General features: G+C 39.9%; 1 protein-coding gene across 1 annotated transcript in view; it reads left to right on the plus strand.

Moving 5' to 3' along the window:
- The first annotated feature begins 2,529 nt into the window (after positions 1–2,529).
- LOC113035853 (solute carrier family 12 member 9) overlaps positions 2,530–15,816 on the plus strand; it is an 81,620-nt gene continuing 68,333 nt past the window's right edge. The window contains exons 1-6 of the mRNA XM_026191630.1: positions 2,530–3,143; positions 5,935–6,069; positions 7,730–7,867; positions 8,003–8,305; positions 12,134–12,241; positions 12,322–12,433. Coding sequence (XP_026047415.1) covers positions 2,924–3,143; positions 5,935–6,069; positions 7,730–7,867; positions 8,003–8,305; positions 12,134–12,241; positions 12,322–12,433 — 1,016 coding nt within the window. The 5' untranslated portion in view covers positions 2,530–2,923. The remainder of the gene's footprint in view (positions 3,144–5,934; positions 6,070–7,729; positions 7,868–8,002; positions 8,306–12,133; positions 12,242–12,321; positions 12,434–15,816) is intronic.

Raw genomic sequence — 15,816 nt, forward strand, 5'->3', positions numbered from 1 at the left:
AAAAAAATACTTGACTTCATCTAATTAATTGAAGAAACTCACTTGTTTCATGTAACACCTGAGGTGCCCTTGGTGTTGCTTTTATGATTAATGAGACCCAATGAAACCATCTTTAATTTTTCAACATACTGCGTCTTATAGATGACACAAATTTTACATATAGATTTGGACACATGCATGCTATCAGCAGCCTTTATATAGAAATGTTTGTAGTTTTTCTGAAAAAAAAAAAAGCCAATGAATGCTTAACTGAGTTCTTCTTACTTACAGAGTGGTCTGGTGACAGCGTCTCCTTCGGTAGTGCAGCACTGCTCAAATGAAACCACACTGAAAAAAGTGCTGGCTGGCTCCAAACAGCTACTCAAAGGAAAACTTGAGCTCTTTGCTAAGGAGTGTCCACAAGTTTCACTTAGTAAAAGGAAGGAATCTGATCCTGATCGAAGATGTGAATGAAGTACGCTGAGAGGACCCAGGAAGAAAAGACTGGGAGTTGGAACATTGTGACATTTGCATTGAATGGAAGGATGTTTAAAGGTAACAATCTGCGAGTGCTCTGAGTGCAAATGGAAGATGTAAACCTCATATGGAGGAAATGCTTCTGCAGAAAAGTTTCCAAAAGGCAACAAGAGCAGTTTTTAAAGACTCTAATTGTACAAGTGAAAGAGAAACCTACATCGGTGCATGGAGACAAGTGCTAGCATAAAGCCTAATAACATGCTCAACATCACCGTGATAACAAGCTGGAACTGACCAGGTATAATTTTTTATACACTGCTTTGCATTTGAAGAAGAACACACAGCTTACTAAGGCTGCCTTTAGTTCTGCAGATATTTAATCCTAAATCACAATAGTGGATAAATTGAAGTTTGGACCTCATGCTGGCATGAGAAAATGTTTAGGGATCACTGCAGTCAATATGCTCAGATCATCCAACTAAGTTGGGAAATGTGAGAGTGTACTCAAGTTTGGAGCCAAGCAACTGACACATCAACAGATTGCCACGCATGACTAATATTAAGACATTCCATTCACCTTGAATCACATGGATTTAAGTGAAGGAGCCGACAGTGACTGATAGTAGAGTTGATAGTGGTGGTGGCAGTGTGCTTTAGATCTAAAAGCCCACTGTTTGCCTTTACAAAGATATATTGCGCAACCAACTGTGCCAGGAAAATTCAAATTGGCTTTTAAGATGAGGAAATCTGACTAAAGTGCTATTTACTCTCCTGGCCCACAGATGAATCATGCAAGGGAATCTGTGTAATGACTAGCTACCTACAAATGAACAAAGTCTGTCTGTGTGCTCATACTTGTTATGGCAAAGTGCAACAGAAACTGTGACTGTAGCACCCTCTGTAGGTATGAGGTTGCATTAATCGTATTGTGTGTCAATATGCATCAGATATTGTTCATCACCGTCACCACCTGTGGATGGCTCCCAACTCTGTGTACTTGGCCTGGAGTGCAAGGAATTGATTAAGTTTATGAGAATTTTGTATTCTACAACAAAAGTGATCATAATAACTGCACTCATGTCTCATGTTAATAAATAACAGATGGATGTGTATGGATGCAGAGAGTATGTGGTATTCTGCCTTATTTCTATATATTCTGCACAAAATGTATGTATGTGTTTGCTTATTTAAAACATGTAAAAGTGCTGCTCAGTTTATATATATGTATACGCTAGCCAATTATTGCTGAATGATTGCAGTGCCCATCAAAGACTTTGCTAGAGACACTCTGTTTTTTGTTATTTATTTATTGTGGAGGACTTTGGACTGTCTGTGGCAGCAGTTGGACCACTCTGTATTATGTGGATCGCTTTAATTATTGATATTAAATGAACTTTTAAAACATAAAAAAGCTATAAAATGTAATAGCTTTTTTAAAAAAATTATATTTTAAAATTACAGTGTAAAAATTTTGAAGGAGCATGACTGATCTGTGTTCATCAATGTTCAGTGTGCCTTCGGCAATTTCAAAAAATAATAAAGTATATAATAATAACAATAAGCCTGCATTTAGTATGTTTTCTGTCATAATTTCAAGTTTAGAATGGTAACTTTGCATTGTAACATTGTAAGACCTTGAAGGTATCCAGGTTCACAAGCGTAATAACTGGCTAACCTGATGCAGCAGGTGGCCGGAAAAATGGACTGCTGTGATTGGCCAACCCGGTCATATGACCAAAGGCAACGGGCAGGCACCAAGGGGCGCTGGAAAATCAGAAAATCAAGACGCTGCACTGATTGAAAACACAGGACAAAACCGGAAGTTGTGCACATTGCCTACAAAATAAAACATTTGTATAGTCGTCTGTGCTGGCATTAAAAAAAAATCATGTTGGTCTTCATATGACACGCACACATATGAAAACCACACGGTAGCTCTTCATACACCTGCCTGCCGTTTGCATCCGGGGTAGTTAGGCATAATTACATTACGTTCTCATTACGTTCCCTGTGTTCTACTGTGGCAGTTTTAACCGGAAATCACCGCTATTAAGACAAAATGACATTCCCGTGTCACATGACATTCTTCTATATAGTTGTATGAGATGTTACGATACAACAGTCGCTTGATGTGGCATTTAACAGAATTATAACGCTATAGGAAAGGCCTACTCGTTTTAAAATGTAGGTTTAACACGCATTTGTATTTTAGTTTTTTTTTATTATTAACATAACCACTGCTTTGCTATGTAGGTAGGTAAAGTTGATTCTTTTTGATGAGGACTCGCCACTGATACACTTGCTTCGGTTTTTGAAACGGTTGGAATACGCTCATTTGTACGCTCGAAGATATTCCACGAACCGGGCAGACTTGAAAATTTAACTCTGGTGTCTGATCGCTCAAATTTATCCGGGACACTTTTTTTTTAATGAAGTTTTGAAATCTAGTCCGGGAGCAGGTTTCACCATGACAGAGCGGACTCCTCTCCTCCACTACCGCCTCTCTACCAGCGTCAATGAATCCGAGCTGCGGTCACAGGCGGGCCGGCAGGCCCCGGTTCATAACCCGGGCAGCCAAGGGCGGAGGGCTGCCCAGCAGAAGCAACAGAAGAAACTCTCCACCTTCTTCGGTGTAGTCATCCCTACCTTGCTATCGATGTTCAGCGTGGTAGTCTTTCTCAGAATAGGTGAGTGCTCATTTAGACCGACGTGCGCTAATCACCTGTTTGGTAAGAGCGATGCCAAACTCTTTAGAGATTTTTAAAGTTGTGCACTTTTCAGCAAAGTTGAGGGTGTATGTCTCGACTGTGACCCCCCCATTTTTTTTTAAACTTTCACGTTAAATCCCGTTATGTTCCGTTACTTGTCACTGTCACATGTCACTTCCGTGACATTCCGGCTTTGCAGTACAGGTGTGACAGCATATGTCCATTACCTGTATGCACGGCATTCATTCATTGATATCACGAGGAGGAACATCTATAGCTTTTTTAAATATTCAAACCCCAAACTGTCTCACATAGTTTTTCATATAACCTGCCTCTGTGGATGAATGACGTAAGAGAGATTTTCCCACCTCACTGATGTACAGCCTTTGCTTATTTGCTAAAAAGAGCTTTAGATAGCCAGGAATTTAATGTTATACAAAAGTGAGTAGATGTAAAAATTTCCCTCAGTGTTGTTAAATGAGGGAAGGTGTAACTGAGTGTTCTGCTCCGATTAAAATCCTACAGGTTGTACTTGTTTGTGGACCAGTTGAGACGATGAATTTCTCTCTATATATCCATGAATCTACCAAAGAATTGTGCCCTTACAGTTAAGACTAGATTCTAGTGAAGATCACAGTGGGCTACAAATCTATTTAGCCCTTAGTCACGAGAGGAAAAACTATTGGTACTAGGGAGAAGGACTCCCCCCCCCCCCCCCCCCCCCCCCTTTTTAAGCAGAGAGGATGCAAAAGAAGGTGAAATGGTCTCCAAATATTAAACGACAGATAACATCTGCGGTCAATCTCATCGGAGGTATGCTAACACCTCCTACCATACTCAATAATGCTAAAACAACATATTTGACAAATATAAAAAATAGACTATACTATATTAAGTAAGGAGCACTCTGAGGTCATCCACTGTTTACCTTGCTATGAAAATAAGCAGATATTTATAATTTAATGCACTTTCCCCTATTTCTGTGTTTAAAGCATTAAAAGAGGTCACATCTAACTTCACCTTCTCTTTTCTCTCATCACAACCCCTCATATCTGGGCATTGCTGCTTGTGTTAGTTGTTTTCCCCACCCCACCACCACTACTGTCCCCCTCCCTCAGTCTCGTGAGACGTCAGCTGCTGTGCAGTGAGGATTCCTAAAACACACACACACACAGGGAAAACACAGTGTTGTGTCTGTTTTCAGACTCCTTGCACAGGAACTGTTAGGGGTTTCATTGTGGATGTGAAATTACTATTTTATCAGTCTTGACAATTGGCGCAGATAAGGATGAAGACTTTGACTAAAATATGCCCTACTGACAAGATAATAGTGACAAGAAAGTAAAGCTGCATTCATTAACCGTGCCTGCTGCATTCTTAAAGAGATTGTAGGTCTGGTCCTTGGAGATCATGTGAGATCCACAGCAGTACTGGTCACAGTGTATGAAACCATGGTGCTTTTAATGCCTCTCAAAGGTTACAGCAGAAACTAGTGATAATGTGGTAAATGTGTGTCTAGCATGGTGTAAAGTGAGCTTAATATCCTGTCCCAAATGTATTTAGATGCGCATTCATTCGCTTTTGAATATCAGAAATTTTAGTTATACTTATTGTTGTGTAAAAACTCGGAATTTCTTTCTGTCAGGAACCATTCCAACCACAGATGCTATTGTGAGAAGTGGGAATTTTCTTCCAACATGTGATTCCAGTTTCGCTTTCACTGAGGTTGGAATGTTTTGATGAGTCATTTTTTAAGCCGAAGACAGAGCTGCTTTCATTTTTCATTTCCTGAAGGAGTTTTGCAGATGTGTTCATCATACAGTTGAAGCAAGCATGAATTTGTTTCTGCAGTACAAAAGGCCATTTTCATGATGGTTCCGCTGCTTGTTTGGGGGAATTATCATGTTACTCTAAATTGCTCACATTTTCGATACCACATTTGGTGGTGTCACCAGTGCAACACCACATAGGTAACTTCTGCTTTCAGACAGTTGAGCACAGGATTAGTGGCTCAGTGAGGGAAGTTCATGTTTAAAAGTATTTTTCAAAGATGGTTCACTTCTTACTGGGGTTCATCTCCAAGCAAAGAGAATTTTGTCTACTGGCTTTACAAAAGACAAAAAAATAAATAAAACTGAAGTCTTTGTTTTTTATAGTCTGGGTAATATTTCTCAGTGTCACTCCCTACCTTGGATGACTGATAACTGACCCAAAGCAACACATTAGGAATATGAGCCACACCTCGATTTCAACCAGCAAGTCAAGAGTTTAGGTCAGACTTTCTATGTACAGATTACAGATGTTACCAACATCTGAACAATTCTCGACAGTTACTTAAGTACGTATCTGCACCCTCATTTCTTCCCACATTGAGTATTTAAACTCACTGTGTTGCCTGCGTATAGCTGCACACAGCTGAAAGGGTACTTACTTTCACTGGCTTCCTGTTTGCTGCAGAATTCAACTTAAGGTTTTATTAATTACTTTGAAATCACTACATGGTATGGTTCTGCCTGATATTGCAGAATTTTTATACCCTTATGCCACCCCCACCCATACAGACTGACTTTTGTATGAATTTTTTAAAAAACTTTTCATCTTGCCCTCATTAATTTATCTGTTTTTTTCCTTGCATGCTCGTAATTTATGGGTTTTCTGATTCAGGTGCCGCAGGGTAAATTAAACCATGTCTGAGAAAGAGATCCTAGATTTTTCTAGGTCTCTATTGTTTCTAGTGCTTCATCTCACCATGTTTGTGCTTTCTGACTAGGACTTGCAGTGGGACAGGCTGGGCTCTACCAGGCTATTGCCATGTATGTTGTGGCCTACATCATCATCTGTATGACCGTGCTGTCTGTCTGCGCCATCTCCACCAATGGAGCCCTTGATGCCGGGGGAGCTTATTGTATCCTCTTAAAACACACACACACACAGAAACGCCATCTGCATACGACTGTAACAGTGCCAGTGGTGCTGGCACTAAAAGAACAAAAACTAGTTAAACAAATATAATCTGTATGTTGGTGCAGTTCAAGACTTGTCAGTGACATTGAATGGACCTAGGGTTGGCGATTATTTGTACTAAAGACACCTTTAAAGTATCATGTTTATTTTGGGTCCTGACCAATAGAACCATTATAGCCACATTTATGCTAAAATGTGTAAATAAGCCAGGATTACATTTTAAGTATTTTTGCTTGAAGGTAACTGTGAAAGAATAACACTATGGATTTTGGTTCATTTGTAGTATCTGGGCAACTTAATAAAGCCTTCTAGCAATTTTGCTTTTCCAATTCCAATTCGGATTTTCTCTCATTTTATTTGTGCCATGACCCTAGATGAGGCACTGACTTGGCAGGAGGAAACTTGGGAGGATCCAGCCTTCCAACCATGACCATGTCCACGGTTCTAAATGGTGCATTTCCAAGATTATTCAAAATTCCTCTTAGCCTAGCTTCAACAACTCTTTCCTACATCTTCATAGCATGGCTTATCAACTTTATACTGCAGCTGCTACAGCTCTGCCCTTCACCTGTTCACCCTACATATCTGTATATCTCCATTTCTCAGGCATTCTCTCACTTTCCTCGATTGTGTGAAACAACCTGGTAAAAAGTCCACTGCCCTCTCTCCTAAACATTTCCATACCTGCACAGCTATGTTATCTGAACCACCTGCCTTTCCACTTTTCATCCTCTTCATAGCAGCCCTTACAACTCCTAACTAATCCTCTGCACTTCCTAATTCATCTTTTTTCCATCCATCCTCTTCTCTCTCTCTATTTCTTGGTTCATCAGCTCCTCAGAGTACTCCTTCCATCTTCTCAATGCACACTTTTCACTTGTTGAAATTCCCTCTGTCCTTAATCACTAACGCATATCCTTTTCAGATTAGTCTCTGTCTGTCTAGCCAATTGATGCAAGTCTTTTGATCTTATCTTGGTGTCACTATAAATTCACCGTAAGCCTTTTCCTTTGTCTTTGCCGCTTCTTGCCTTTGCTGTATATCTAGCCTCCCAGTATTCCTGTCTACTTTCTTTTTACGGCTGTTTGTTTAAATGTTGTTAGAAGTGGGTGTTAACCCACATGGAAAAGATATATATAAATCTTATAAAGTTTGTATCTGTCTTGTGTGAAACTTGTATGAAAAGCATATGAGAGTGAAAACAGATATAAGATCCCTTGAAAAATTATATAATGAAACTTGTATGTTTTGGATACTTACTAAAACAATGTATGAAAGTAATGAGAAAGTGGCCACTTTCATGAGTAATCACATATAAGTTTTTACTATTTCTTTTCCATATGGGAACAGCCAGTATGCCTCGGTTTAAAAGGAACACAATCCACTTACCAGCACTCCCAAAACTCACTAACTGGTCTTTGGACAGCTTGCTACCTATTTTTCCCAGCTTGAAGTCTTTATGCTAAGCTAAGCTAATATAAACCAAAAAAACTACAAGGGAGGTAATGATATTGCCCGAAACTATTAGACTACTATCCGTAGAGAAATGCACATACATGTGAATGAATGAAACAAGTGTGCTTTGCCTTAATGGCACTCAGACATGATCAGCCGAGCATTGGGACCAGAGTTTGGTGGCAGCATCGGCATCATGTTCTTCCTGGCTAATGTGTGCGGCAGTGCTCTGATGGTGCTCGGTCTGGTTGAAGCCATCTTGTCCACATTTGGAGTCCCTGAAGGTAACTTTCACTTTCATAGTTTGTCTCATTAGCATAATTGTGTACTTTTGTTTGAAAAACTCACATCAGGTTGGGAGTGGTGTATTTAAGCTTTCTTAACATTATTAAAATGGGTCTCTCATTTCATCCTTCTAGCTGGGAATGTAGCCACTTCTCACTACCAGGTTCTTCCATCTGGCTACTGGTGGTCTCTGCTTTATGGCACTGGGATTGCCCTACTGTGCCTGCTGGTGTGCCTGGTGGGAGCCCACATTTATGCCAAAACCACCTTCCTCATCTTTGTGATTGTTATTGTTGTCCTGATCACTGTCTTCATCAGCTTCTTCGCCGTGCACCCTCAATCTATCACGCTTCCTGACCTGAAGCCCAATGCGACGGGCCCCACCACAGCCAATTTTACAGGCTTCAAGTTGGAGACACTGCTTGGGAACGTATGGGGTAAGTTAGAGGACTGCTGGGTCAAAAAGTATAAAAAAAATTATACCACCATGTTGGTATGAGCAATAAGTGTCTTTTATGCTCTTCTGTATGTTTACTGCTTGTGTACATTGTGCATAATACCCCTACACTCCCTATAAAAGAATTAGCCACCATGATGTCAAATATTGGTTGGCCCATTGTGAAGCCTTAAACTTTTTGGTAAATTTAGCTACTCGTCAGTCACTGGGTAAGCTCACCCAGCGATTGTTATCCTTTTTACCACAAAAACACCACGATGTCCTATTTAGAAAAACTTGAAACTACGGACTGAAGCCATCAATTCATCAGAACACTGCTTCCAGTAGATATCTTTCAGTTTTTAGTCATAACGTTATGTGCACATTGCTCAAGAGTTGTCTGCCATAGTGAACGTTTCCCTAACCCCGGTTGTTTGGAGATGTTTTCCCTGAATAGAAAAATTCACTAGCTACTGGCCAAAAGTAAAATTTCAGTAAAAGGTTCACCTTCGGCGCCGGTTTAGCTCACTGGAGTCAGTGGTTGTCAGCTGGTCGCAGACCACTCTATTGGACTCTGTGTGTGGAAGAACTCTGGCTTTATTGACTTGATCCTATGTCACTATAGAACTTCGTCTTGGCCTCACTTTGATATCCTGAAGATATCTACATACATCTTTTACAGTCTATGAAAGAAAGCTCAAACAAGCCAGAGTGCTATATATAAGATTTAATAATAACCAGCTCAGCTCTGGATGACGTAAAGTGGTCTTTGAACTGTGCAAGGGACAAAGGTGAATAGCAGGAGGTGTGGACAGAACTGATTAGCATTAAAGATACATTCATTACATAATAATTACTTACTCAGACAGAATCAAAGGGTTTGCCTGATTTAGCCCACAAAGCATTTTAGCAATTTACCTTGGAGAGCTCTAACAAATGTTTCTTTATTTTTTTCATAGATTTACTATTATAACGGTGGTTTTCTTTCCAATATTGCCATTGTTGATTGCCAAATTTCAAATATCAAGGTCGGACCCAAAATACTTCAGAATGCTCAGTTTCAGACTGTTCTTTCTACACTTGGATGTGCATCGTGTCAGAGACAGTGCATCCCTAATAGGGTTATATTTTAGATATACAGAGGTGGCTGTGAGCACGGACGCTCAGGAACCTGCTCTTCAGATCATTTGTTTGTAATAACCAGCTAACTGGAACAAATAACTAGTTAGCGCTAGTGCAAATATTATTTTCTGCAGATATTAGAAGTATTCAAATGGTAACAGACTTGTGTTAGCACAATGTTACCTTGATGACTCATTTCTTACTACCTGAGCCCTTTCATCAGGAACAGCCACCCTTCTCATTGCTATATTTAATTTTACTGTCACTTCCTGTAGTCTTAACTTGTTACCTGGCAGTTTCATGGAATAATTCTTCAGGAAGATGTTGTCCTGCATATATCACTCCTTATAAAAAGCTTCTGTTGGTCTTATGTAATGATTAAGCAAATTAATTTCATGGCCCATTATTTACAGGATTATAACATCACACATCAAGCACTTAAAAATATACCAACTTCTTTCCCACAGAACAATATCAGCTAAGTTAATAACATATTAACTGTTGACATGCACCCGGTTACCAGTGTCCTGTCGGCCTGGGGGTTACAGTTATTGCAAATGTGAATATTCCAAAGCAACAAAAGCAACTGCAAAAGAGTAAAAGAATGCAAATGCAGATAATTGTTCCCTTATAAATAAGTTAGAAAATCTGAATGATCATTTTAATCATTCATGAGAATCGTGGGTCAATCATTCCATTTGGTCATGTCTTCATGTTATTATATGAAAGAATAATAAAAACATCCCCATACAGAGATACTCTTTCAGTTTTACCTTTGTAATAAAATGTATCCATACTGATCTGATTTGGGAAGAACAAAAATAAGTATTTTTGTTTGATCTGGAAAACACTGGGAATGATTCACAGTGATCAGAGACCATAGAAAGTGAAGTCTATTAGGTGACCTCAAGCGACTATGGGCAAAATAACTGCTGATGACGCGATGTGCGCAGGTCCAATGGGCAAGTGAAGAGACTACCAATCAGAGTGAAGAAAACAGTTGACGTATTACTTGTTAGTAAATACATTAGGGGGTAACCTAGGCAGCTGAAGCCTTGCATGTCCGCAAGAGACCTACTGGCAGCTTCAAAGCGATGCATAATCAGCAAATTGCTTCCACTGTGTATTCGGCTTAAGTGATTTTTTTTCTTTTTTTTTCTTCATTCCAAAATCTCGGAAAATGAAATGCAGCATGTTAATAAGTGAGCTTCATACATGCTGGTCGGCAGGTTTTGTTACCTTTGGACTGATTTGACTCTATTCCCTGCAATCTCAGCCAAACATGTGAAGGTGTAAACACCAACCAGCGGAAGTCGCTGTTGTGGAGAAAATGGTGTCATTCTTCTGACAGTGGCTGCTTTCCTAAAAGCACATTAATTTTTTTTTTTTTCATTTTACTGCTGACTGAAAAGGAAAGCTTCGTAATTAGAGGTTATACATGTGTCCAGGATCTTAATATTCACAGAAGCCAAACCAAGCGCTGCTCTGTGTTTGCACTGCCTTACTGTAAAGCACATGATTTGTGAGCTAATTGCTCTAACTCAGGCATGCACACGTGGCAGCTATTAAACACACATCTTTGGATAATCCCTGTTTTCAGTATGAGGACGCACATGCACGCACACATACACATGCACAAATGCTTGTAAAATAAAAGGTTGTGCTAGGATTTGACTGAAAATTGTTCTCCAGCAAAACATTTGACTTTTTATTCCATCAGTGACAACATCAGTACTGAGCTTTTATTTGTTGTGTACCTCCCTGAAAAGGGACCCTGTCATGCTCATTTCCAAGCGGCAAGGTTTTATTTATGGAGCCTACTATAGTGGCTTTGCATGCCTCACAGTTCAAAATAGTGCATCACTTTCTTATCCTGGGCCTTGGTTCAGCAGCTCAGTTGATTGCCTCCTTTCTGCTTAAGACCTTTACACACCAAACATGTTAAATCTGTGCAAATAATTTGTGCATTAGAAATATTTTTTGGACTTGCCTATTAATGCAGCCATTCACACCGACTGCATGATGTCGCTGGATGAATTTGCAGCGTTTATTTTTTCGAACCAAGCTTGACATCATTGCTTGATGTGAACTTCATGTTTTTTCACGGTTCATTTTTTTAGAATGAATGCTTTCGGTGTGTACATCCGTTAGATGACAAGTTTGCATCCAAAAAATTTGGAATTTTGTGTTATTTTTCACACGTGCTTGCTGTGCAATGGCTGTTGCATTTCTAACTAATTGGCTGCCCCTTGCAGACAGAAGTTTTAAGCAGCAGATGCGTGCTCACATTGAGCACAGACCAAATAAGTGCTATCCGCCCTCACTGAGATTATACAGAGCAAAGGCCAGGAAACCATTGACACTGAGCTTTTATATCACTGAACGGTGATCACAAGTCTGTCTTGTTCTTAGATAGGATGTGCACTCCCAATTGTTTTGTCTGATACAAATAGAGAAGACAGAGAATAGATGTCTCACAGACTGGAGCTGCAAAATTGAATTTTTCGAAATAAATCATGTGATAGATTTGATGGCGCTCTGTAAACAGCAGAGAAGCTTTACAAAGGATTGCTTTCTCTAATGCGCCAAAACATGATGAAGCTGGATGGGCAGGCAGGTGCAGCAGATTGAAGTTTTCTTTGAAGAGTGGTGGTGTCGATAAAAGCATTGACTCCAGGGCTGTATCTGTTCATATGTCTTCCTGCAGCTGATTACACTGTAGATTACACAACGCAAACCACGATGACCTTCGCCACCGTGTTCGCCGTCATGTTCAACGGCTGCACGGGGATCATGGCCGGCTCCAACATGTCAGGTAAGTGAACAGATGTTGTGTGTGTGCCGCCTGGTTACCTGTGTCAGAACATACACCATAAAACCTGCATTATCCATCAGGTGACCTGAAGAATCCCAGCTACTCCATTCCCCGGGGCACCATCACAGCCGTAATCTTCACCTTCATCGTCTACATCATGCTCAGCGTGCTGGTCGCCTGCACCTGCGATCGGTCAGTAAAAACGTTGGTCTGAAATTATTACTTTTGAATGGAATCTCAACCTGATTGTAACGAGATATGAGGTCGTTTGGTAATGTTCCTGTAGTGCCAGTGAACATGTAGTTTATTACCACAAAATAAATTTTCTGGAATTGTCATGGCAGCTCACACTGAAACAGGCAAACTCAAATCTTTCTAGCTTGTTATGGACCCCGTGAGGCCACAGTCACCTCTACCAGCCCTTTAAACACGCCCTCTGCATCACAGTGTTACTATTAGAGAAAAGTGCTCACGGACGTTTACAGTTCCAAGTTGCAGATCAGGCTATAGCAGCCTTCATGAGACACACACTTCATATCCACTTGGACTGTGTTGGATGGAAGCAGGTGAAAAGATAGTTCTACATGTTTAAGCTTGTTTAGGTCGAGTGCTCAAAGAATTTAGTTGGCTTTTATCCATGAAGGTTTTGATTGAACTTGGGCTGGCTGTAGCTCAGGAGGAGCTAGAATTTGAAGGTTTGTGGTTTGATCCCTTGCTGCTCCAGTCTGCATGTCAAAGTATCCCTGATACCATGTACTGTTCACTGATTTGCTCTACATTCATCGAAGTGTGAATGTTGGATAGAAAGCTCCCGCATAGGAAAAAAGCCTGTGTGAATGGGAGACTGAGGTTTTTAGTATATAGTGCTTTGAGTTGTCAAGTAGAGTAGAAAAACACTATACAACAACCACTCTATCTACCATTAAAAAGCTTTACCAGTAAACATGTGACAGTGTTTTTTCTTGTTCCCTGCATGTAATCACTGAGAATCTGTGACAGGTACTTGTGATCAGTTAGGAACATTTAAAGACGTGTTTTAAATCAAAGCCAACTCTGTCCTGAGTAGTAACCACAAACAGTATAAAGAATGTTGGTGACGTTAGGAAATTGTTTGTGAAGTGTTGTCGCTTTTTGCAACCAGAGGTATTGCATTTTTAGTTTAGTTAATCCCATCAAGGCTCTGGTAAAGGAACCTCTCATTCATGTAGCTCTGTTGTCTTAAAATATTGGATCAGCAGTTATCAGAGAGCTGTAAACACACAGCAACTTTACATTTGTTCTCGACCCTGGTGGCTTTGTATAAGGAAGAATTAAGGTTGCATGAATAACAACAGCAGCAATACTATGGTACTAACCAGTATGGTGGTTTTTTTTACCAGTTTCACACAGTGCCTCAGTACTCATCCCTAAGTGTAACAGCCCAGTGTTCACAGAGCCGTTCATATTATTGAAATCTCTGAGTTCAAATGCAGTGCTGTAGTAGTGGACACAGCACATTTTCCCTTCAGCGATCCAATACTCATAAGGTGTCAGATAATGCAGAGAGGGTTCATTTTCTGCTTCACCACGCAGAATTGGAGCGTCAGAGGAGGCCGATTTCAAAACCATTCATTCCAGCGAGATGTTATCAATACCAGGTGTCAGTTAATCAAGCCAACCATTATAATGGAAACACATTTGGGATTCTCATATCTTTTATATGTTGTTCAGTATGTTTGCTCTAGTGACTGATGTTACTATATAGTGGCTCAAGTGTGATTTTTTTTTTTTTATAAAAGTAAAAGCATCATTAAATCCAGGTATGTTGTTAAGTGTGAAATGTTTTCATTTCATACTTAAGGTTAGGTACATTAAGTTCTTGATGTAGCAATTACCACTTGCTTTTCTCTGGTTAGCTGTCCTTTGTCTTCCTCACTCTAAATGTCTCGTTCTATCTGCCTTTTGCTGAAAGTCAGAGTTCAGAATTGATGCAGCTTTAAAGCGAATGTTGCCAAGGTGCTAAACTGACATGACAGGGCTATAAAAGAGCATCGGAGATCAATACTGCCACCATTTACTCTGCTGCAGCGCCCTCCCTGTATCTGCCTACCATACACATATACTTGGTGACAAGAAGCTTCTTAACACACTTTCTCTACATCTGCACTGTTGAATGTGTTTTTCTAGAATCACCAATGTTCATATATCCTTTTCATGATGTAGCTATTTAAATGCACACATATTGTGTGTTGTATTATAACAAATTATGACAAAGGTAACCTTGTGTTTATCACTAGAGTAGGCCATTCTCACATGACTCGTATCGGGGATGAAAACGTGTATGTTGGTGGTGACGTATTCTCTGATCTAAATGTGTATGTGTACACAGTAGGAATACAGATTGATTGTATACTGAATGAACACTGAATACTAGCTGAAAGTAATAAAGAAATGAAACGGATAGCTTACTGAGTTTTTGTAAGTGGCTAATATTTAATAGGGAAGTAAGAAAACTGCTAATCCACTAGTGTACATCCTTTTTTTGCTTTTTTTTTTTTCCTCACTGCTCATCTGTTTCTGGGCTGTGGGGGGAACAGTATGAGGAGAGAGCCCAGACCTCCCTCTCCCCTGCCTACACCTGGAGCTCATAGAGTTACACTGAAACTGAAACTCTTATACATGTCCCGGGGTGTCTTCAGGCATGTCCAACTGGGAGGACCCACCTAGGGGACCCCAGTTGGAAATGCCTTAAACACTTCCCTCAAGAAGAACCCAGGAGGTGTCCTGGTCCAATGCCTGAGCTATCCGAACTGACTCCTTTTGATGTGGAAGAGTGGTGATTTTACACTGACTAACTTGTACCCGAGTACTCTCAGAGTTGCCAATTCTCATTCCCGCCACGTCATTACAATGTAAAGTTTTTAGACTACTGTGGTAAATCTTAGAACGTGTGACGTGGCGATGTTAATTACCAAAACTAAAAGTGAAGACTAAATCCTCAAAATAATTAAATGTAAGTAAATTGTTAAAAGTTGTTTGCTTAATTGACAAACAGGTAGAGCAAGCCAGTTAGAGCAAGCTATAACTCTGATTAAAGGTAAAACGTTTAAAAAGGGTCATCAAAAACTTTTCAAACCGTTAGCCAAAAGAAAATCAGTTATTCAATACAAAATAACTGATGTACAAAAAAACCTCCATGATGTTATAAAATGAATAAATAACAATTAAAACAATTAGATTTGTATGAATTGGTCACACAGGGCTGTCAGGTGTGTTCAAACCAAAATGTTGGTGACCACAAACCAAGAACATATATAACTGCACAAACGTGTAACATAACTGATGCCTAGTTCTGAGTTTTATGTACGACGGACGATGTTTATCAGTCAGTGATGCACTTGTTTGTACTTGTTTGCACTTGTTTGCACTTGTTTGCACTTGTTCTTAGAAACCTGGTCATACGACTTATTTCTTCACTGTACAGAGGAAGTGCAAAGGATTCCTATGAAAGGACAGTAAAAGGAACAGATGAGTGAGACAGAAAGTGAATCATCAACTTATTTGCAGAACCGTGCAATCTTTCCAACAAAGAAGGA

The sequence above is a fragment of the Astatotilapia calliptera genome, chromosome 14 (genome assembly GCF_900246225.1).
Source record: "Astatotilapia calliptera chromosome 14, fAstCal1.2, whole genome shotgun sequence".
Classification (NCBI taxonomy): Eukaryota; Metazoa; Chordata; class Actinopteri; order Cichliformes; family Cichlidae; genus Astatotilapia; species Astatotilapia calliptera.